The sequence below is a fragment of the Amblyomma americanum genome, chromosome 3 (genome assembly GCF_052857255.1).
Source record: "Amblyomma americanum isolate KBUSLIRL-KWMA chromosome 3, ASM5285725v1, whole genome shotgun sequence".
Classification (NCBI taxonomy): Eukaryota; Metazoa; Arthropoda; class Arachnida; order Ixodida; family Ixodidae; genus Amblyomma; species Amblyomma americanum.
The window spans coordinates 140,683,255-140,707,834 of record NC_135499.1 but is presented as its reverse complement, the minus strand read 5'-3'; the positions used below and the strand labels follow the sequence as shown (position 1 = coordinate 140,707,834).

Sequence of the window (24,580 nt, the reverse complement as noted above, 5' to 3'; positions counted from 1 at the left end):
TTATTCCGGAGCCCTCCACTACGGACCTATTTGTTCCTTTCTTCTTTCATTCCCTCCTTTATCCCTTCCCTTACGGCGCGGTTCAGGTGTCCAAAGATATATGAGACAGATACTGCGCCATTTCCTTTCCCCAAAAAAACAATTATTATTATTAAATTGGGTTCTGGGGAAAGGAAATGGCGCAGCATCTGTCTGGTATCTCGGCGGACACCTGAAGCGCACCGTAAAGGAAGAGAGGAAGGCGGGAGTGAAAGAAGAAAGGAAGGAAGAGGTGCCGTAGTGGAGGGCTCCGGAATAATTTCTACCACTTCGGGACCTTTGACGTGCACTAATATATCGCACAGCACACGGGCGCCTTTGCGTTTCGCCTCTATCGAAACGCTGCGGCCGCGGTCGGGTTCGAACGCGGGAAATCCGGATCAGTAGCCTCGCGCCGTAACCACTGTGCCACCGCGGCGGGTCCAGGCCCGTTGCGGCACTAAACTATTCACACATGCATGTACACAGCTTGAATATGCACGTGCTACTCACATGGTTCTGGCAATCTCCCGATTCACACGCATGCGCCAAAGATCACCTTTCAGTCGCTGACGATAATACGTAGGCGTGAGTAGTGACACATGACGGTGTGAGCCGAAGCTGCCTTTGCTGATGCCTGGCATTATACCGACGTCCATCCTCGCATACTAACAGCTGGCAAGGCGAGCGCGTTTTGTAGACTGCGTGCTTCTGAAAGTAACACTACATGTATGCGATTTCTGCGCTGTGTCCCCAAAAAGGCTTCACATTCACGGATATCAGCAGCTACTGGCTCTCTGCATATTCCGGGCCCTTTGTATGCAAGCCGAGCTACGTGAGTGTATCGGCAGCGTGCTTCTTATATTTGTCGTGTTGTTCCGCTAAGACATATTTCTTGCTTCTCGCGTGTGCTTGAGTGTACAATCGCGGCCATAACAATATATACGTGGAGCAAGCTTCGACGATCAGACTTATTTGGCTTGTTATGCAGCGAAAATTACGAGGTACTTTGTACACATGCTAGCAAGTGCTACTCGTGCAAGTGCTAGCAAATGCTAAAACTTGGGACGCAGAAGTGTCCTTTGTGCTTTTAGCTTCATTTGCACGATTTTGCTGCTGCCCGGGAACAAAGTCGTTTTTCGTAGTTTTCGAGCCGCGCTTGACGCATCGCTCTACTGTAACCTTTAGGTCCACGACCCATGGGAATGGATCTAGTTTGGCGTTTCAATACTAACCGTCCACCCAAATCTACTCCACCTCGGGGGATTCCCCTAAAAATTGGATTTAACCATTCCTACTTCGACTTGTTGATCAATTCAAACTCGCCCTACTATGCGCTTGCCGCCCTATCAAGGCTTAGTTGGTGGAGCGACTACTGCGGATAGGCGATGGTCCCGGCTTCGACCTCCGGACCAGGACGAATTTTCCCTACACTACGAAGTTTTTGAAAGCTGTATAGCTTTCCTTAGTGGCTGTATAACTCTGCCGTGGTGGATGCTGATGAGTAGTTGCTCGCTTATTACAAATGTACTCCACTTAGGGGGAGTATATTATCCCAAGTATTGCATAAACTTTTTTCCTTCTGCTCAGCACACTGACACCGCGCTCTAATATATCCGGCCTTCGATGCATCTTTTCCCCCTAGTCCTGCGCAGGACTCAGCGCCAATGGATCCACTCTATGTTGCTTCTTGCGTTGGTATATTCAACCTCGTGTTTAGTTTGACGGATCTGGGAGTGCATTTGACTGTCTGTGTTGTCCTTAACTTGCACTCGATGTAACATATTTTACTCCTGCTTGTGTCAGCAGTGCAGGTAGGCGCTGCAAAGTTTTATAGCATTATTTTCTTTTTTTCGCAGAGCCATGGCCGCGGGGACCGCAAACGATGTTCATCGACGCACGCAGCAAGAACAGCAGCAGAATGGCTGGTAAGCCATGTTCACGCACGTTTCGCGTTCGTTTAAGGTAAAAAACAAAATCAGGAACGCGTTGTTCCCGAGCTATTCGATTAAAGAAAACTTTGGCTTCATTAATCTATTCGTGACATCGATAAAACTTGTCAAGAAAGCACAGCGTCTGATTGTCACACGCTGGAGCAGAAGACATTCTTCAAGTGCTTTCTTCTTATTTGTGAGGTCACTGGCCGGATTTCGTAAGAACTATTTTCAAATTTCACTGTTTTGCCGCTCCTGTGTTGGCCCTTGCAACCTGCGCCACAAGGACCAATAACCGATCAGTCAGTAGTTGCAGTTTCAAAAGTGCAGATGACCGATGACAAAGAGGCGAAATAATTAAGGAAAATGTTGTTAATTAATTAAGCCTCCCAATGAGGTTTTTAACGTTGTCGCATTAAAGTTTCACATCTCAACCTCAGCAGTCAATCTGGGCGATAGCGTTTAAAGCTGAGCCAAAGTTTCACGCAATGAAATACAAAGTTTCTACGCAAAACTCGTATAACAGGCGCGACACACTGAGAAGATAATTGGAGAATAATCTGGCCTTTGCAGCTTCAGGCAAGATACCATCCTTGATAGGCGACGGATGTCGTTCTAGTTCCAAAGCGCTGTTAAGAGCTTGATAATCGATACAAGTTCACATTTAACCATGTTTCTTTGCTGCGACAACCATCCAGCTTTCTCACAATATCAGCTCAGTGAATCTCTTGATGGCGTGTTTCTAGTCTTGTAAGCGTTGTTTCAAGTTCAGTCGAGTATATAACTCTTTAGTATCGTGGGGCTTGCTTTTGGTTTGACTTTACGGGGAACGCTTCCAGGCAAATCGGCCAGAGTCAAACCAAAAAAAAAAAAATTCGCAAATTTTTTCAGGACGTTGCTTGACGTTTGAGAGAGAAATATATAACTTCCATTTCCCGGCTCCAGTTCGAGTCTTGCAGCAAGGTCATAGTCGACCGCCACTATAGGCCTCTCAGTGCTGCTGTCTGGCGCCCTATATAGGTGGTCTCAGCTCACCGCTGGCTTCGATGAGGTCTATCACTGTCAGCTGTATTCACGCTGCGCCTTGCTTTTCCGCATGGTGTGTATTGGCGACGTTCCAAATGCGCAAGGTTGTATAGGGTGGGTCAATCTGCTCTGGCACAGCGCTGTTGAGTGACCGTAGCTGGCGACAAGACACCTCAGATTTCTTTCATTGTCAAGCAGTGTAGCGGACTGTCGTTTCTTACAGTTTTGCAATATGAAGATTTCATCCGGGTCGTCGTCCCTATGGTGCAAGTTAGCAATGTTAATTCTGCATACCGCTGCAGAGTCAGTTCATTTGCTCTTGACATAAACATGACACCAGAATGGGCATGTTTCTATGTGATAGCAAAGAAGCCTTACCATAGCAAAAAGCCTGCGGCCACCGTCCGGAATAGTCCAGAAAACTTTTGATTGGCCAGCGGGCAGTGATATCATCAGGCACGTCATCGTAACGGAGAAGTCCTATTGGCTGGAAGCATGTGACGTCACTATCTCCAAAGTGACGTTCCCAGACCGGAGAATGCGCATTGGCAGGGCGGAAGTGACGTCCCCAAATCAGGTTCGTCTGTGTAAAGCCTCCACCTGCCAATCGCAGCAGGTGGCATGCAGGAAAAGTTACGGAAGAGCAACCTGGGTCTCACAAGCTCTACCAGCCCCTTCAGGCAAAAGCATTCAACAAATTCGAATGCTATCGCATTGCGAACGCATAATAAAATGTTTTTTTTTACAGCGAAAATACGGCATGTTGCAAAAAAAAAAAACTGGAAATACTGCAAAAAAGAATAATAGCTTGTGTTTGTAAGGTGAAAAGAATAGGATTAGTTGTCCGTGTGTTTTTAACACGATAGCGTTAAAGGCCTCGTTGTCCAGAAAATCTGGCGTCGGCGTTGTCAGCGAAAAATCCCGAGCATGACTCTGGCAGGTGGTGTGCCCAGAGAGCAACCTGGGAGGCAGGTGGGCCACCTAGGTCCCGTGCCCTTGCGGCGTCATTCCAACCAGGAATGACGCCGCCAACTGCCCACTATGGCAGGTGGCAGCTAAATTATTGATTGGTCCCTCGGGAAGATGTACGTGGGTTACACAAGGCCCACCTCTGGGAGCACCTGCCATCGCAGGGCAGTGACATACCGCTTAACCGCCGTAGCTCTGCGCCAGTCACTCCCAAGGATCTACGAATGTAGAGTGACATTGTGCATATATGGGAATTAATCCACTACGCTATCGCGTCATCCCTCAAGGCGGAGCTTATGTTTCCCTTCCAATTTCTTCTTGTTCGCTGGTGGTTTCCTCCTGAGTAATAATAATTGGTTTTTGGGGGAAAGGAAATGGCGCAGTATCTGTCTCATATATCTTTGGACACCTGAACCGCGTCGTAAGGAAAGGGTAAAGGAGGGAGTGAAAGAAGAAAGGAAGAGAGAGGTGCCGTAGTGGAGGGCTCCGGAATAATTTCGACCACCTGGGGATCTTTAACGTGCACTGACATCGCACAGCACACGGGCGCCTTAGCGTTTTTCCTCCATAAAAACGCAGCCGCCGCGGTCGGGTTCGAACCCGGGAACTCCGGATCAGTAGTCGAACGCCCTAACCACTGAGCCACCGCGGCGGGGCAACTGAGTTCTTTCTGAGTACTTCCTCGGTGGCTGTTGCACCTTTTCGGGGCCCTTTCAGCCGCTGCTTGGTTGATTCGTGAGTTGAACATTCCCGCACGAAGTTTTCGATCTTGGGACCTGCAAACTCTTCCGTCGCTGATTCCAGCGACTGTCTATATAGACTTCCTTTTTGGCGGCCGGAAGCAGCTTGGTGATGCGCCTCAGCAAAGGCTTTCATTAAGTGCCATTCGGTGGAAGAGGCATGCACCTGCGTGAGTTGAACTTTACTCTAGTTGCCATTAAGAGAAGCCATTTTTTTGTGTGTCACTACGCCCTTCGAATACCTCGTTCACAGTTTCGTGCAGCCATTTTTAATCAGCGGCCCTGAAACCTGCCTAAACGTTGGCATTGCACAGCAAAAGAGGCCAATGTTACGGCGCCAGCGATACACCCGGTGGCACTCGCGCAGTGCTCGCAGACGTGTGTGCAGCGCTGACTCGGCAGGCTCTTAACTATAGTGCTTGAGAACAGCAGCGTATCCGCCAGCGCTGTTCGGGGAAGGAGGCAGACAGCACACCGCCCTCTCCTTTTTCTCCGCTTGTCTGATAGACGGCTAGCGCGGTGCGATGACGTCATTTCACGCATCCGACGACCGTGAGATGGCGCGAGGTTTCACTATATGACAGCTGTCGCTGGTACAAACATTTCACAAACGACCCATGCTTCGACTCAAGCGAAACTCTCTTCTATGACCGCACGTTTTCACGAATAGACGCGGTACGTCGCTACAAGTACTGGCCATATTGGCAGTGCTGTTCTGGAGTGAATTCGCGACGTGAGGGTAAGTGAAGCTGCGCTGAATTTTTTATGGATCGGGTCACGTAAACAAACGCAGCTGTTTACCGTTGACGAAGGACGAAACTTAAACACGCTCCATGAACTTGCTCCTGAATGGGCTTTTCTGCGGTGCACAACCTTTCTCAGGATTGTCTCTTCATTAATCGAGCTGTGCAGCATTTAATGCGGCAGTGATCTGCGAATTACGGCCCAGTTCGACCGATGGAATTATTATAGTGATGCAAATCTATCCTTAAATTGACTATCGACAGCATCGACATTTTTTGAAAGTGTCGATAGTGCAGAAATTGATTGATAGTATTACTATAGATAGTGCTGTCGATAGTATTTCGATAGTTCGATTAAGTTAACTATCACGTGTATTTTTGTGCCTGAAACTTCGTTTGCGGGTCTTTAAGGATGCCTAATCAAAGTAATGATAAAGTTCACGCTACAAATCTACCGAAAAGGAGGCAGACGAGGATTGTTCGTTTTCCAGCTGCACGAATGACCTGCGTCTATGCCTTTATAACTCTGAGCCGGATGTCGCTGCACGCGACATGAACAATACGAGAGGAGAAAAGTGAGCACTGAGCAGTTTGCCACCAACTGTAACAAAATACACGTCTCGGTTAAACGAGAAACCAAGTTCGTCGAAGGCGACTTCGGGGCGGCTTATCACGTCAGTATGCCTTCCATGATGCCATCACAATGTAGTTGGAGGCATAGTAAATGAAGAAAAAGATCTTCCTATCACTATTTGTCTTCTTTTCCTGTTGATCCCGGAGTTGATCTATAGATCCGGTTTGAAGTAACGTGAGACAGCTGACCGCAAGCCTCGTCAAGCCAGAAAATTACTGCATGAGGCATCCATAATATCAATCTTTCGTATTTCTGAAATCTTGGAATAGCGCAGTGCCCTATGAACTTAATTCAGGTTAAAATATAAGGTAGAAAAACGGAAGTCTTATTAACAATGCTCCATTTACGGGTTCCGAAGTGTCCACTCATTTGTCTTGCGTAATCTATGAATCGCCTGCGTGCTGACACATGAACGTTCCATACTAGCTCACCTGCTTGTCCGGCAGCTTCTTATGTTCTATAAGCAGCAGCTCCCAAGATCAGTTCCCAAGAGCACGAAAGTCTGTAATCATAACCGCTGAAGTAATCATTCCAACCGATTTCGGCTCAGAGGCAGGCGCGCCCAACAATGCACCTCCAGTCGCTTGTAAGTCATATAGACGGGGCCGGTGGCTGCAGCCTGCACAATTAGGGCATTTGAGGTATTCTGATTATTTTATGCCGGGGCTGTACGGAGGGTAACTCTGCAGCACTCGGTGACGCGAGATTGGTGAGTCATACGTCTTTACCGCCGCTTCAATTAAAACGTCGCCAAGTTTATGTGGTAGTGATTACGCGCGGTACGCTGCGTGATCTTATACTATCGATAGTACAATCAATAGTTTTTTTTGTACTATCGGTAGTTGGATAGCGACTCAACAATCTGTAATATCTATAGTACTACCGATAGTTCTGCATTACTAATTCTCAGTCGGGTGAGTACAGGTGCAAACTAATCTTCACGGCGAGAGTCGTTCTGCAGCATACGCAGCATTTCTCAAAAGTTATTTAAACAAATTAAATATGCCGTGAGCGAAAAATGGCGCAGCTCGGTGGACACCTGAACCGCACCGTAAGGGAAGGGATTTTCCTTCCCTTACTGCGCGGTACGCGTGTCCAGCGAGAATTGTTAGACAGGCGCCATTTCCTTTCCTTAAAACCAATTTTCATATCAATTTCCACCCGGCCGCGGTGGCTCAGTGGTTAGGGCGCTCGACTACTGATCCGGAGTTCCCGGGTTCGAACCCGACCGCGGCGGCTGCGTTTTTATGGAGGAAAAACGCTAAGGCGCCCGTGTGCTGTGCGATGTCAGTGCATGTTAAAGATCCCCAGGTGGTCGAAATTATTCCTGAGCCTTCCACTACGGCACCTCTATCTTCCTTTCTCCTTCCACTCCCTCCTTTACCCTTCCCTTACGGCGCGGTTTAGGTGACCAACGATATATCAGACAGATACTGCGCCATTTCCTTTCCCCCCAAAACCAATTATTATTATTATTCAAGTCCCTTCTCTTACGGACCGGTACGGGTGTCCGGCGAGAATTGTGAGACAGGCGTTATTTCTTTTCCTTAAAACCAATTTTCATTTCAATTTCCTTCCCTTACAGCCCGGTTCGGGTGTACCCCAAGATATGTTTCCTTTCCTTAAATTGTCACCCGCCGCGGTGGCTCAGTGGTTACGGTGCTCGGCTACTGATCCGGAGTTCCCGGGTTCGAACCCGACCGCGGCGGCTGGGTTTTTATGGAGGCAAAGCGCTAATGCGCCCGTGTCCTGTGCGATGTCAGTGCACGTTAAAGATCCCCAGGTGGTCGAAATTATTCCAGAGCCCTTCACTACGGCACCTTTCTCTTCCTTTCTTCTTTCACTCCCTCCTTTATTGCTTCCCTTACGGCGCGGTTCAAGTGTCCAACGATATATGAGACAGATACTGCGCATTTCCTTTCCCCCAAAACCAATTATTATTATTATCCTTAAATTGTCCGGGCAAGGGGTTGCACCGAAGGATGATGGCGTTCCATGGATTTATTTATTTATTTCGTTACTATCAGTGCCGTTGAGGCGTTACAGATAGGATTGGTAAGTGATTAATCAAAATCAAATATAAAAGGAAATGTATTAACATAAATGATGAAAAAGCGCAGATTTGAATGCTTCTGGTGCAGGCGGGCAGGTGGTTCCCGTCTGAGCTGGTCTTGGGCAGGAAAGAATGAAAGTACTGGTTAGTTCTGCAGCTTGGAACACTCACTTTGAATCGGTGATCAATACGGGATGATACATAACTTGGAGCAGTGAAAAGACTTTGTTTTAACGATTAATTTGTGTAATATATTTTGTGGAAAGTTAAAAGTCCAGAAAGATGACGCCGCAGTGAAAGGTCTGGAAGGTCTAGAGTTCGCTTCATGAGTGTGACGCTAGACGAACGAGTGTAGTTAGACAAGATAAAACGGGCTGAACGATTCTGAACAGATTCTAAGGCATTAAGCAGTGATTTGATGTTAGAGTCCCATACGGAATGCGCATATTCTATTTTAGATCTGACGACCGTTTTGTACAGAAGTAGTTTTAAACTAACCGGAGCAAGTGAAAAGTTGCGGCGAAGGAAACCAAGCATGCGATTAGCATTGTTAGTTATGTGCTCGATATGCGTTTTTCATGAGAGGTCATTGGTAATGTATACGCCAAGATACTTATATGCAGAAACAAAAGCTAAGGGGGAGCCATTTAGAATATATGGATACGGGTTAGCTTTGGAAGGTATTCGTGTTACTTTCATTGCTTTACATTTAGATGCATTAAGCTTCATTAGCCAAGTGTCGCACCAAGCAGAAATGCTATTAATGTCAGATTGAAGAACTAAGGTATCAGATGGGTTGGAAATTTCTCTGTAAATTACGCAGTCATCAGCGAACAGCCTGATAGATGATGCCATGAGATCAGGAAGATCATTAATATAGATTAGGAGAAGGAGAGGCCCTAGAACAGATTCTTGAGGAGCGCTCGATGTTACTGAAGAAAGATCAGAATTATGGTCTTAACTGTTACATACTGAGTACGACCAGCTAAAAAAGACTTAATTCATTTTAATACATTACTGTCTATGTTTAGTTTGCTAAGTTTGAAAAGTAGAAGAGGATGAGAGGTGGTATCGAAGGCTTTAGCAAAGTCAATGAATATGCAATCAATAATCGAAGAACGATCCAAACCTGCAAAAAGGTCATTAGTAAATGCGATTAACTGTGTTTCACGTTAATGATTTCTTCGAAAACCATGTTGATGAGCTGTAAAAAAATAATTGGACTCAAGGTGACTCATGAGGGCAGAATAGATTACATGTTCAAGTAATTTGCATGGAATAGAAGTTAATGATATTGGGCTGTAGTTTATAGGGCTGTGAAAATCACCAGACTTGTGTACTGGAACCACCTTGCCCCCCTTCCAGTCGTCAGGGATCGTGCCGACCTGCAATGATTGAGTAAACATTTCGGACAACATAAGTGAAGAATAAGTAATAGTGTTTTTCAACATCTTGTTACTGATGCCATCAGCACCTTCAGAAGGTGACATTTTAGCATCATCAATAAGTTTGTAGATTCCCTCCCAGTCAATGGTGATGGCATCCATCATTTGGGAGTCAAATGTAGGCATGTCGGGAAGTGTAACGGGTGTAGTTGTTACAAAACAGAGAAAATGTACGATTTAATAATGCGCAACATTCGTTCAGTGGGACCAGGGCAGCTTGGCTATCTTTCAGTATCATATCTTTTTTTGGTTTCACGTTAAGGATAGCCCAGAACTTGCGTGGGTTAGTGATCAGCATTCTAGGCAAGGTATGTTGAAAGAAGTTGAGTTTCGCGCTGAAAAGGGCAATATATTGCGATGCCACAGTACGATAAGTATTCCATCTCTCACTAGAGTTAGATGTGTAGCGACGAAAGATGCGTTTTTTTTTGTTTAGCAGTCGCCTCAAAGAAACACTGAACCATGGTGAACGTTTAGTAGACGTTATTCTACGAAGTGGGATGTACTTATCAGTGAGGGCTTCCAGTTTGTCTTTGAAAAGAGATCAGTTATCGTGCAGTGAACGCTCCCAAAATCTGGGGAAAAAAAATGTCAGCAAATTTTTCTAGTTCGGTGTTAATTGCAGAATAATTTCTCTTTTTGTAATCCTGAATTACCTTATAATGTTTGACTGGGCAGGGTGCACGTGACGGCAGAGTGAAGTTGATAATTGAATGGTCGCCTAGTCCAGGCAGGAGTGTAAGAGATGAAACGGAATCAGGGCCGGTTGTTAGAACAAGGTCCAGAATGTTGGCAGTGGATGCTGTATTGCGAGTTGGCGCTTTCACAAGTTGACAGAGGTTAAACGTTGAACATATGTCAAGGACGGCTAACGATTCTGAAGAAGAAGAAACAGCAGGGTGGTCTTACGCGTCCATGATATAGCAGGGAAATTAAAATCGCCCAAGACACAAATTGGTGCTTTTGGAAACCTGAGTACAATTTTGTTAAGACAGTCATGGAGGCTATCACAAAAACTGCGCGCTGACTGGGGCGGTCGGTAACAGGCACAAAATACGGTTTCCTTATGATTTATCTTAATATATGTGCAAAGAAATTCTAGCTCCGACGGTATGAGAACGTCATAAGAAAACAAGTCATCTGCAACAGCGATCAAAATCCCGCCACCCGAACGCTCAGAGCGATAGTGTCTATAAACAGTGTAATGTCGCTCACAATCAAACAGTTCAGAATTATCAATTTTGCAAGACAACATTGGCAATGCTGCAACACGCTGTCGCGTCCTGCTCTTAAAGGCGAAACTTAAGCGTCCTCCAATTTTTTCCCTCAACTGTACCATTTTAAAATGCTTGCGTATTCTCACTTTCAGCTGCAGCGCCTCTTTTCATTCACCGTCGTATTTTTTCCCGAGTTATGCAAGTTTTGTCTCTGATACGGCTTCAAATAAATTGCCCAAAACGACTAAATGCAGCTGGGCGCGAATATGCTATAAAGTTTTCGCACTGCGTTCCATCTACCTTCCTTATTATTATTCCAGGTTCACGTCAAACACGAGGGGATTGACCTTCTCCAGATTTATTTCACGATGACACACAATAACAAATAATAATAATAATAATAATAATAATAATAATAATAATAATAATAATAATAATAATAATAATAATAATAATAATAATAATAATAATAATAATAATAATAATAATAATATTAATTGGTTTTGGGGGAAAGGAAATGGCGCAGTATCTGTCTCATATATCGTTGGACACCTGAACCGCGCCGTAAGGGAAGGGATAAAGGAGGGAGTGAAATATAATATAATAACAAATAATAATAATAATAATAATTGGTTTTGGGGGAAAGGAAATGGCGCAGTATCTGTCTCATATATCGTTGGACACCTATTATTATTATCTTTCACTCCCTCCTTTATCCCTTCCCTTACGACGCGGTTCAGGTGTCCAACGATATATGAGACAGATACTGCGCCATTTCCTTTCCCCCAAAACCAATTATTATTATTATTATTTGTTATTGTGTGTCATCGTGAAATAAATCTGGAGAAGGTCAATCCCCTCGGATTTGACGTGAACCTGGAATAATAAGGAAGGAAGCGAGAAAGAGGTGCTGTAGTGGAGGGCTCCGGAATAATTTCGACCACCTGGGGATCTTTAACGTGCACTGACATCGCACAGCACACGGGCGCCTTAAGGCCGTTTCACATGATGCGATTGTTGCCGCAGCGCAGTGCGATTTCTGCCGCTGTGCGACAGAAATGCGCGTCGTTCTCGTCGCAGGGCCACTGCGACAGACTTTCAACAAGTTGGTCGCATTGTCGCAGCGTCGGTGCGGTCGCAGCGATGGCCACAGTAGTCAGCCAATAGGAGTTCAGCGACATGACCGGAAAATCTCGAAAACGTCTTATTGAACTTAATAATACATCGCGGCTCAATATTATTACTCATGATTACAAAATTAACGCCTGCCACGATGTTTGACATTTATTGCAACCGAAGAATTTTAGTCCACTGAAAGGCCGCACCGACGCTAGGGTGTCGACGGCACCGACAGAAATCGTTGTCATGTGAAACGGCAGCTGCGATTACCGTTGCAACGACAGTGCGACGGGGCCGTAATTTTTCGTTCCCGTCGCACCATGTGAAACAGGCTTTAGCGTTTTTCCTCCATAAAAAACGCAGCCGCCGCGGTCGGGTTCGAACCCGGGAACTCCGGATCAGTAGTCGTGCGCCCTAACCACTGAGCCACCGCGGCGGGTCACAATAACATATACCGGTTCAAGTTCAGCGCAGAACACCTGCACGCGGTTGATGCAGGAAACGCATCACTCAGCCAATACGGCGTCGCAACTCATTCGAATGACGCAGCTGCTGTCAAACGCCTCCTATACAGCGCGGTTCCAGAGTGTACTAAACATAGGCACACAGTTTAACACCGTCCCGTGCCCTGTATTTATCTTTATTTGCTGCACCCAACTTTTTCCGTTTGTTTTCCGTTTCCGGGCTATGCACCTGCGCTGCACAGCTCTGTCGTTAACATTCGAGACTCTCTTCACAGAGCACGGTTTGTCTCTGTGGAGCGCGCTCGAAAAAATATAGGACGTTCAGACGCGATCGATGCACGCCAGCCTTGCAATGTGGTAGCCAGTCTTCGTAATGTAACGTATTTACCTTTTATTTAAACGCCAGCGTAGCCGACTGAGACTCGGCTGCTCAGTAAAATTCGCGGAAACCGCGAGCGGTATAGCCCTTTAAGCGAGCCCCGCTGTCAAGGTGCGAAACTTTAAAAGCACCACCCGCACCCAAGCGACATATCAACAGCGTCAAGTACTGTGGCCGCGCTGCAGCTACCTTCGAGAACACGAACATCATGGGAACACATTCGGTTTCCCACACGTATGCCGCTTGCCTACGCAGCGCCGGTCGCCCCAGCGCTGTGCATATGTTCAAGGAGTCACCGCCGGAAGACGCGGACGAGTCGGAGACATCCCTCGCCGCGGCGTCCATCCTCAAGAGCTGCAAAGTGCTCGCTTACGTGGCCACCTTTGCCGTTGTGCTCTGCGGGTCCGTGTTATCGAAAAGCACGCTTCTGCTGATGACAGCGCAGATTCAAAGGCCGCACAGTGACGGGGGTCACAACCGGACCCGACCTGTCTGCAAGCACAAACTGTGTGAGTATTCAGGACTCGTTAGGGCTCCGTTCCCTCACAAAAAATTTCCTTAGACGTTCAATAGACTGTCCATAGAGTTTTGTGCATAAAGTATATGTTACTATAGACAAATTCTATAGACTAGTTTATATGATAATACAAATTCTGTAAAAAAAACCTATGTATTTATGGCCATAGACTTTAAGTAGACATTTTGTCTATAGAAAGTTTGTAGACTATGAATAGACAAAAGAAAATATCTATACGAAGGAAATACAGTCTATAAGAAATCTATAGAAAATCTGCAGACCATGTTTATGTCTATATATACAAGCTGCGAGCATGTGTGACACATACACATTCTACGTGTGACAGCTAGTCTATGGTTGCGTGTGTCTGTGTGTAGTTTTTTGAGGTCAACAGCACATGTCTCGGAGGGAGCTACAATAATTGTTTTTCTCCCATTTTGAATATTCTGTTTGTGTTTTGAAGACATGCAGTGCTGAAAATTTTCGGCCGTCTCGAAAATGCGCACAAGGCTGTCTTTGATAAGAATGGAGACGATACTGCTTTGGACTACCGTAAAGAACAGTGCCTACGAAAAGGAGAAAACGGTCCGAACAGCCTAGTCGGTTTATTGTAACTGTCGTTTTGAACATTAGGCAGAATATTCCCGCAACACTGAGTTTCATGCACTATACAAGATAGCAAGCGGACTCACTTAAAGCATGTACGGCTGAAAGTAACTTCAAAGGCAGCAAGTTCACGCCAGTTACAGTGTGCCTGAGAAAGCGATGAGTGAAATCGATTCTCTAGTAAACTTGTTGAACTATACTGTGCTTTGTGGTTTCAGTTTTAGACGTGGACGACGAGGACACAGAATACGTGACTGGATTCGACAAGTCGGAAAGCATCGCCTGGATGTGGGTCATCCTGTTCGCCATGTTCGTTCCGGAGGTGGTGACGTTTATCAGATCTGTATGGACCTTGATGTTCAAGGTCTTTCGCGTACCTCGTGCAAGCACGTTACTTCTCGTAAGTATTCCACCAGACTACAAGCTCCCCGGTAGCTTTAAACACTACTGCGTGCTGTCGATCACTTGCTTGGGCGATCTAGCTGTACAGTATAGCGGGATCACTCTGAGCAACGGTTTCCGAAAAAGAAAAAGAAAAGACGAAGGATACCGCTCTGAAATCTGCAACGAACGTTGAAACCGCTCTTGCGGTCGCGCTAATTTGAGCAACGAAGCCAAAAGGGGATGAATTCTGCACTGTAGCTGCGTTGTGTCGTACATGAACCGAGGTCAGTAGTGCCGCTGGTGCCATGACTAGATTAAAAAAAGCGCGAGTTGGCGGTGCTCGAAAAACTCGCTTCTTTTCCGGCAGATGGCGCCGTAAAACCGGCGAGTGACTTCAGGCGAGCGTAGAACCGCGCTGGTAGCGTAGGCGACCGCAGTAATTATATACTTATTGCAGTTTACGATGTTACCCTGTATTATGAAGTAAACCAGTGCTCACGATTTAGCTGTTAAACTTTTACATGTGATAGGAATAATAAGTACACAAAGTACACGCCAGACACAGTCAGAGGGAGACAGACACAAAGGAAAACAGACACGCAGATGGCTAGACAGAGGCAGACAGACACAAAGGAAGACAGACAGGGCTTCAAAATGTGTGTTTCGTTGTGATTGACTGGTAAAGGCGAAAAATTCAAGACCTGCTGCCTACGGAAGGGGGTATACATCATTCAAAAGTAATACCTAGGAATGTGCGAATAGTAATGGTTCGTAACGTTGACAAGCTACCTTTAAAATCGATGCAAATTTCGACACGCGTTAGAGACACCTGGCTAACGATGTTCTTCAAACATATCTTTGAATAGCATGCGGATCACACTCGGCAGGCTAGATGTGGCTATAGATCCTGAGCCGGCACCTACGCTGATTTTGCTTTCCCATTCGTTCCCGCCCCGCCGCGGTGGCTCAGTGGTTAGGGCGCTCGACTACTGATCCGGAGTTCCCGGGTTCGAACTCGACCGCGGCGGCAGCGTTTTTATGGAGCAAAAACGCTCAGGCGCCCGTGTGCTGTGCGATGTCAGTGCACGTTAAAGATCCCCTGGTGGTCGAAATTATTCCGGAGCCCTCCACTACGGCACCTCTCTCTTCCTTTCTTCTTTCACTCCCTCCTTTATCCCTTCCCTTACGGCGCGGTTCAGGTGTCCAACGATATATGAGACAGATACTGCGCCATTTCCTTTCCACAAAAAAACAATTATTATTATTAATATTTGTTCCCGACCGCGTGAACTATGCGTCGTCGGAATCGCGCAGGCTTTATATAAAAAGGCAAATTATAGGCTTTCTGCATCGCAGGTACAACATTACATTTTGTAGCGAGAGCTACACTGGGCTACCAGTCGAGCATTTCGCGGTGGATGGGAGAGGCCAGTTGTGCGCATGCGCCGTTACCATGGCAACCGGAGAAAAGCAGCAGATGTGGCGCCCGCTCCACCGTCGGAACGAAGCGCGCCGCATTCTTCGTCGCCGCCTCGCCGCACGCCGCTCTATCACCCGAACTGCGCGTCGCATGCGCAGCATTGCGTATAAAAGGCGGAGGTGTAGTGGGCGGCTGTATCACAACGTTTGACATGGATGTAGAGAAGGAGAGTCCAGCCGCTTCTAAACGGCGGTATAGACAAGAGAAGATTGACCCTTCCGATCCTGAGGTTGTCGCCTGGCACTTGGCTACTCAACAAAGAGAGAATGAGCGCCAGAAGGCGAAGAGAGCAGCGGAGACGCCCGAACAGAGAGAGGAACGGCTTGCCAAACGGAGATACCAGACTGCCGATAGTAATAGACGGCGCATAGCCGCCGAGATGGCGCCCAATGTCTCTCATTGCTAACATGCAGTGACCACAACAAGCTCAGCCAGGGAAACGTGCCTCTCGCTACGTATATCCTGGCATAGCCGAGCTAAGCCACTGCCATTTTTTTCTTACGAAATCATGCGGTGCGGTCAATTAATAAGGCAACGGTCTTGGTGTTCACTTTAACGCTCTGAGCTGCCGTCAAAGAACGTGAACGGAATCGTGCGCTACACAGGAGAAATTATTATGGTGTCGGCATCTCATCAGAAGTAGAAAGGAAGAAGTGCATTAACTGCGGTATTTTCGCCGTGTGTGCGTGCGACGTTTTTCAGAAGCATGCGTCACATTAGAACACTTTTCTTTTCGTGTCCTTATTTTCGAAGACATTGATTAGCCTGCCGAGTGATGTTATACGCTTTTAAATCTAATCCAATACGTCGTTATTCAGTTTACGGTTGAAATGCAATTTCACAAGCCTCATTTTCACGAATTTATCGATTTCACAGACCAATTTCGAATCTTTGATTGCAAGCCGCGGAGATTTATGAGTACTTTGAGGCCGCGCCCTTACGAAATAAATTTGAGGGCCTAACCCAGTTTTATGAACGACTGAGGAAAATAGTTGCAATTAAAGTCTAAGACAGCAGCTGAGATGACCTAGTGGCTGCCAGAAATGCAGTAAATCGCCAAAACTGCCCCTAATTCCCAAAACGCGCTGCGACGAATTTCAATGCCATAACGAAGCTCTTTCACTGTCCCAGTGAAAAGCCTGCACAGTTTAATGAGGTGCCGCCAGCTTTGGCCAGCTCGCAAGCAGCTGCAACAGGAATCCTCTTGTTTCTCGATTTTTCACAGTTCTCAATTTTACGAAAAATTCTGATGCTCTCGTCGACTTCATTGAGGCTGGTGTAGGCAGCTAGCCAGAAATATTTTTCGAGAGGAGGCCAAGGCAATTTCTTGTATTGAGCTGGGCGGGAGCAGGGAGTGCCGCGTGATACTTGCCCAACAAAGAACACTCCCAAGAAAGGGGAGGAGGGTCCGGGCCACCCTGGATCCCGCCCTTGGATACGTGCCTGATAAGGTGCAAACTTTATTTGAACAGAAAAGCCTGTATTTGAACTGCATCTGATGAAGTGTCAGTACTGAAACTGCACTGTTCAGCACAAGTTTATATTAGCCACCGCGGTGGCTCAGTGCATGGTTATGGCGCTCGGATGCTGACCCGAAAGACGCGGGTTCGATGCCAGCCGGTGCGGTCGAATTCCGATGGAGGCGCAAATTTAGAAGCCGTGTACTGTATGATGTCAGTGCACATTAAATAACCTCAGGTGGTCGAAATTTCCGGAGGACTTTACTGCGGCGTCTCTCGTAACCTGAGTCGCTTTAGGACGTTAAACCCCCCTAGACCTTAAACAAGTTTATATTCTTGTCGCTGACGGCGTATTTATTTGTGGTATTTCAATTCTACCGAAATCCGCTCTCTAATCATCGGTTCATGCATCATGAAACATAAAAACGAGCGTTCCCACCAATCGAAAAACTTTCAGAATTTTCTTTCTGTGCTTCCAGCTCACCCGCCGTGGAATTTCGCACTTTAAACATCAGTTTTTACCCCTCCATCCTAGTGTTAAAGAAAGGAGGAATTGACTATCAGCTATTGGTTCTTTTATATAACTTTACAACCAAAGAAGGCGGAAGAATACTGGGAAAGATGAGCTACTTGCATGCAGCCAATGAATTGTTCCAAATTCTTTCGATAAAACAATTATATTAATAAAAATTTAAACAGTTGGTTTTTCAGGAAAGGAAAGGCGCAGGAACTGTTACTGAAAATGAACACCCGAACCAATCCGAAATGAGACTGATGAAAGAGAGAATAAAAGGAGTAGAAGGGAGGGTTTAATTCTCACCAAGTGTGGGGCTCTTTAACGTGCACTGACATCGCACAGCACGCACACGTCTTTTGCATTTCTCTTCCATCTAAATAAGAAAAGGACAAGCGAGAACCAAACGATAAGCTGGACCCATTGTCTTCTGCGTTTTGTGTTAGAGTGTGTTTGTGGCCATTTCGGCTGTAACAAATATCGAGCGAAGTTAAAGACCGGGTTTTATTGTCAGGCATTGTGAGTGCCACTAACAAACAGGTCTCGAACACGCTCAGTCAGTAGATTAATGAGCCTTTGGACCAGTTGTACAAAGGAAGAGACTGAAGCCTCTGCCCACTGACAGACGTCTCGCTAGGACACGTAGGTCAGCCTTAGACAAAGGAGGCTTCCCGCCTTTGCCTTGTTCTGCGCTTCGACAACCATCGTTCCTCCACTCTTCTATCGAAAAACGCTTACACGTCATTTCTGAGTGGAGCTATCAAGAGACTGCTCGTTACATTGAGGAAGGAAGGTGGCTGTGCCTTGGGTGCAGGCCCCCGTCGGTGTTACTATGAAAGGTGTCACTCTCTCACGCGAGTATTTACGACATTGCAGATCTTCACCCTCGAAAGCCTGCACGTGGTCGGCATCAGCCTTTTTGTGTTCACCGCACTGCCAGAGCTGGACGCACTGCGCGCCACCATGATCTCTAGCTGCGTGGCCGTCATTCCGGTCCTGCTGAAGGCATTGTCTCAGAAGGACCTGTCGCGACTCCCGTTGACCCTGAACATCTCGGCACTGCTGGTACAGTGTTCGGGCCTGGTGCTGTGGTCGGTGGGAACCCGCGGCACGCCCGCGCTCGCCGCCGCTCTCCTTCTCTCGTCGTGCGCGTGGTGGGAGTGCTTCGCAGATGAAGACGCACCCGTCTTTCGCCTGGTGAGGCTCAGGTCGCTGAAACAGGACCTGGACCAATGCCGCCTGTTTGTGTCAGTGGTCCTGTCCCCCTGGCGAGTATTCCTTATGATCGTAACCATGCTGGTGCTGGTGGAGGCTCGCTCCTCCGTCACGGTGCTCGAACTGTTCGGCAAGTTCCACGAGGCATTCCAGGAGCGCGAGCTTCCGCTCTTTCTGTCCCGGACGTTCGTTGACAAGGGCGAAAAAATGGCGCTCGACTTGGCTGACACGGACTACGTCTTCTGGAACACGCGGTGCGTATAGCCTCTCACAGAGCCACGCATTACTTTTGTCGGTGGCAGTTTTCGTTTTCGGGTGAAACCGGGACTCTTGCACCCCGAACGTATTTCTTGAAAATCGAGTCAAACCCGTTTCTACCTGAAAATGTGACAACGTTGAAGACATGGGAAGAAAATTTGTGCCTGGTTCTTAATCCAGAAGGGTGTCTTAGGTCAACTAAGGATTAAGGTGAATCAGTTTGAGGATAAGTTCGAAAAGGACGATTTAGAAGTTTGGGGCCAAAACATGGCTACCGGCCAGACGTTTTATCGGAGTCACTGTATTAAGCGCTACCCACGCTAACGACACCCTAATCCAAGGACCATGCGCGTTCAATATCGTCTCTGTGACGTTGAATGTTTTCGCACTGTACAAAAATGTCAGGCCGGTTTTGCTCAGACGCGGGAGCACTCCGTAGGAGATTGATAACCTATGCGACGAAAAATTTGTAATAGATTAGGGGAAAAATATTAAAGAAGGATGGAAAGTTGGGCGAGTTGGTAACAGTTCATGGTGGGTGGAACAGTGCGAACAGACGAGAGACGAGAAAAGAAAGAGAAAGCGTTTTTCTGTGTTTTTCTCTTCTCGTCTCTCGTCTGTTGGCGCTGTTCCATCCACCATGAAAAATATTAACTTGCCAACATTTTGTCAGCGGCAGCCACGATTTCCACGTTTATGACATAATGAGCAAAAATAGAGCGTTTTATGTCTAGCAGAAAAACGACCTGTTAAATGAACTGTTTGTGCTGCAAAAAATGACGCGGCAAAACCTGAGCTTCAGAAGTTTTCTCTGAGTAACCCTGTTTTCACCCGAATTTGAGCTCGAAAAATATCACCCGATTTTTACCCCACGAATTCTGGAAAAATAAACCCCGAAAACGAATGGCCCTATATATTTAGCTCTAGCTTCAATTCAAAGTGGCGATGAGTCTCTATTTTACATAATGCTTTTCAGCTGCACATTGTCTGCGTGGGAGGCAGTAGTAGAGGATTCCGGATAAATTTCGACCACCCAAAGTTATTAAACGTGCGCCGACATTTCATAACGAGCTGATGTTTGTGAGTTTCGCCTGTATCAAAATGCTGGCGCTGAGAATGCGATTCAATATCGGAATCTTGGGATGAGCTACCGAACGCCAAAGCCACGGAGCTAACCCTCGGCGGGTTTCTACTAGAACAAAACTACCGGAAGGAACTCCCGGCCATTCAGCAACGTCCAAATTTAATTTTGCGGGTACCGCAGACGTGTTGCAAATTAGGCTTTGTTCTCTACCAGCGCTTAGTCATGCGTGAGTTTTAAAAATAATTGCAGTATGTGCTGTCTTTGTCCATTTACGAAAAAGAATGCAGGTATTCTTTCCTCGTACTTTGCTTTTTAACGCGATATCATTAAGGGTGGCCCAAGAAGCAACCTAGGTGGGCCACCAAGCTCACGTGTCCTTTTGGCGTCATCTCTTCCCACCTGATTCTGAGTGAACTGACCACCTTGACAGGTGACTTTTAAATTAATGATTGATCGCGAGAGGTTGGTGGGGAGGAGCAACCTGTGTCGCACAAGCGCCACCGGTGGTGGCACCTGCCATCGCGTGGCAGTGGAGCCTTGCTTAACCGCTGCACCACTGCGCAAGGAGTGGTATGAGGACTTCCAGGGACCTAGGAATGCAAAGTTGAGGATGACCAATTCAGCATATATGGGCATTAACTTATTAACGCTTTTGCGTCATATATCCTTAAGGCGGAGCTTAAGTGCCCCCTGCAATTTGTTCCTTCCTAAGTGTCCTATTTAGGCTCCTAAACGTCCCTTCCTATTTGGACCAAATCGGTCTGCAGCGTTAGGCAAATAAAAACAATGCATTAGGATGTCTAGGTTTTAAGACGTCATTTTTATGCTATCTCATTGCGTTGTTTAAGGCTCCTTATAGTTATATGAGAATATACATTGAAAACCTTAGAACCGACAAACGTAAGTCTGTTCTTGTTGGGAAAGAATGTCAAGGCCAGCAATACATCAATTCTGAACAGCGCTCAAGTCTAAGCAAAGCCACGGCACACGCCCTGCATATTCGCTCGAATCATGTGTGGAGCGTCTAGGAAGTTCGGCGTGAGCAAAGCCACGTGCACTCGCTTCTGACTGACGTCGAAAACGTCTCCGTTTGGTTTGCATGGACGAAATAAAAAAAAAAAAGCTCACAGGACGGTTACGACTATGTAACGCGAGATTCAGTGACAGCTGTTTAAGCATTTAGGTTTGGCAGGCGGCTTTTCCAAACAGAGCCACCCATAGGCTTACGCGACCCAGGTTGGCGGCGACATAAGGTGACACCAGACGACGAGACACAAACAGACGCACGCCATTAATAAAGGCCTTAACACATCATATGTAGTGTCATGCGGGATAATAACCATACCCGGGTTGTCAAGGTAACCATGGATGGTAACCATGGTAACGCACCCACCGGTTACGCCGATGGCGACGACGCCAGACGACTACGACGCGGAAGCCAGAGACGGGCGCTCAACAGCTATCGCTGTAAAACAAAATATTCTTGAACTCGAACAGAAAGCTGCGTTAGGTAATGTGTGGCCTTTAGTTCGAGCAATCAACATAACTCTTGAAGACATCTGAGGTTGAGGATGTTGTTGGCTACTAGCAGGAATGGCCTTGCGCTTGCTGCAGGAAACACCTACGCCGTAGAGTCATTATAGTTTAATATAAAATGCAGAGAGTAAGGGCCTCCAAGTAGTGTGAAACGGGTTTCATTGTCAGCTGCATGTGTAAGGGGGACGTCGAAGGAATAATGGGAATGTGTTCGGGGTGCAGCTGATTACTGGACCATATTATTCGCGCATTATCCACTGACAATTTACGGAAATCATGTAATTGGTGCCATGATTGGCTAATATGACCCATGGGTGACGTGGCTCTTTGGTTACATGATTGGTGGCAATGGCTCATTGGACCTCGCTATGATATGATGGAACTTCATGGGACGATGACCGCCAGATATCTCAGGGGTGTCTGTTCATAACAGCGTATCGCTGTGAAAAAACTGATAATTCGTGGCAGTGTTCTGTGTCCTTCCTGAACACATGGCAATTGGGCTGCGTTTTGCATAAGCAGTCTTTGAGATACCTCAATATATTTTGCAAACAGCCTAGCCCCGGTCGCTGTAGCCGCTGTCCATGCCACTGCGAGCTACGTGACCTACCGCGCCAGCGTCTTCGCATGCAGAGTAAAGATCCAGGGCTTCTCGATGGTGCTTCCGTTGACCATAAGCGGGCCTGTGACCATGCTGGTTCTGGCCGCTGTCTGCGCCCTGCGCCACAACGACACCTGCTTCCTGAGCGACACCTTGCCTCCCCACGTCTTTTTCAACTGCTACGAAGGCACTTGCTCCGAGTTATTCGCACAAGAACACGCCTGGGTTTGGTTTGCCTGGTTTTCAAGCCTGCTGTTCGTGACGCTCCGTGCGTGGAGGTCGCAGTCTCCCAGGATGGCTGCCGAAGAAAGGTAAGGCGCTACTGTGCTTCTTTTTCCTTTCTCGTCCTTCAAGCGACACGATTTAGTTTACTTTTCTTTTCTGCAATGAACGATCATACACAATACGTGAACTTTACTGCCTCACGGCTTGTTTGCAAGACACCGTTATTTTCCTTTCCTTTTTGCTTTTTTTTTCCTGCCGAGTGCCTAAAGAAAGCAAGATGAGGGAAAAGTTTACACGAGACGATCAGACGTCTGATGCGACAACTCCGCGAAAGTAGTTGGATGTACTCTCCATGGTTACTTTGATGGTTTTACTGTAATATTTTTACTCTAATCCGAGGCTTCACAAAAGGGACAGAATTTTTCTGTAGGGTGAAAAGGGGCGGAGGTGGATGGGGAAGGTTCTGGAGGGCAGCTGGCTTTCCCGCTGCTGCTTTGTATTAAATTTTGCCGTCGCTTTTTAGTGCGCTATCACTTATAGTGGCCGTTTGCCCGGTCGGGCAAACAAAAAGAACAACGGCTAAATGCGGAAAACGGCCACTATAAGTGCTAGCGCACTAAAAAGCGACGGCGAAATTTAATACAAAGCAGCAGCGGGAAAGCCAGCTGCCCTCCAGAACCTTCCCCATCCACCTCCGCCCCTTTTCACCCTACAGAAAAATTCTGTCCCTTTTGTGAAGCCTCGGATTAGAGTAAAAATATTACAGTAAAACCATCAAACTATATATATATATATATATATATATATATATATATATATATATATATATATATATATATATATATATATATATATATAATATTCCAAAAGTGATTTCTTGGCAGCTGATTGATCAATATAAGATAAAGTCACCAAAAAATGGAAAACATAACAGTATTTAATTTAAGACGTTTCGGCTGGATGACCAGCCTTTTTCGAGTGTGCTACAGCATTTGAAACACGCGGCTTTTATAAAGCGCGCGCGAGGTACAAAAGTAGCCTAAAGCACAAGTGCAAACAATGGGGGGGGGGGGGGGGGGGGGAATAAAGACGACGTACACAGGGTGTTTTTTGAACTGTTCACAGATCGTTATTGTAAACCCTGCGAAAAATACATCGGTGTGAGGTTTGTGCAGGTGAATTGTACCGATAGCCGGACATTACGTGCGTGATAGAGCTCAGTGATGGAAAGATTATTTAGCTAAAATTAACAAATCACCCTCTCTAGTTTGGGTTTCACGGTTCAACATTATATTAAGAAATCGAAGACTGTCAGCACTGAAGCTGAGCCCAGTTTTTAAATTTTATTTATCAGCAATGCGTTTCGAAATATTTAACGTCAAAAATACGCATTTTTAGCACGTCAAGTTTGCTTCCCGCACTTCAGACACACACACCCGCACACACACATGAACCTGACAGGTTGTGATGACGTCACAAGGTCAGGTGACCTAGGTGGTAGGTGGATGATAAGCATGCAAAACAATGGTCGCACAGCGCTGGTGCACCTAATTCGGATTTGGCCTAACTATACGTACCCGCCGTGGTGGCCCAGTGGTTAGGGCGCTCAGCTACTGATACGGAGTATCCAGGTTCGAACCCGACCGTGGCAGCAGCGTTTCGACGGAGGCGAAACGCAAAGGCGCCCGTGTGCTGTGCGAGATCAGTGTACGTTAAAGATCCCCAGGTGGTCGAAATCATGCCGAAGCCCTCCACTACGACACCTCTTTCTTCATTTCTTTTTTCCCTCCCTCCTTTATCCCTTCTCTTACGGTGCGGTTCAGGTGTCCGCCGAGATGCGAGACAGATACTGCGCCATTTCGTTTCCCCCCAAAAAACCAATAATCAATTTTTTCGGACTACTTTTTTTCTAATTTTTTTTCGGTCCGCTGCTGCGTGACTTCTACTGAGTGGAGGCCT

At 46.6% G+C, this 24,580-nt stretch overlaps 2 protein-coding genes across 6 annotated transcripts in view; one reads left to right on the top strand and one right to left on the bottom strand.

The window, feature by feature from the left end:
• LOC144125028 (chitin synthase chs-2-like) overlaps positions 1-24,580 on the top strand; it is a 115,948-nt gene that overhangs the window by 66,765 nt on the left and 24,603 nt on the right. For 4 of the 5 annotated variants that reach the window (XM_077658063.1, XM_077658064.1, XM_077658062.1 and 1 more), the window contains 5 exons: positions 1,878-1,946; positions 12,997-13,250; positions 14,083-14,264; positions 18,579-19,171; positions 22,351-22,707. In XM_077658063.1, the coding sequence (XP_077514189.1) occupies positions 1,882-1,946; positions 12,997-13,250; positions 14,083-14,264; positions 18,579-19,171; positions 22,351-22,707 (1,451 nt within the window). In that variant the 5' untranslated portion in view covers positions 1,878-1,881. Of the gene's footprint in view, positions 1-1,877; positions 1,947-12,996; positions 13,251-14,082; positions 14,265-18,578; positions 19,172-22,350; positions 22,708-24,580 lie in introns of those variants that run through there. The other variant, XM_077658066.1, reaches the window with a different exon arrangement.
• On the bottom strand, positions 7,003-9,688 carry LOC144126380 (uncharacterized). Its single transcript, XM_077660433.1, has 3 exons — positions 9,448-9,688; positions 8,195-8,332; positions 7,003-7,019 (listed from the first exon to the last, which is right to left on the bottom strand). The coding sequence occupies exons 1-3, from the start codon at positions 9,686-9,688 to the stop codon at positions 7,003-7,005; spliced, it is 396 nt and encodes a 131-aa protein (XP_077516559.1).

Coding starts and splice junctions, on each gene's coding strand:
- LOC144126380 (XM_077660433.1), bottom strand. CDS start 9,688: ATGCCTACATTTGACTCCCAAATGATGGATGCCATCACCATTGACTGG. Junction 8,333..9,447: donor GGTGGTTCCAGTACACAAGT/CTGGTGATTTTC, acceptor AAAGTCTTTTCA/CTGCTCCAAGTTATGTATCA.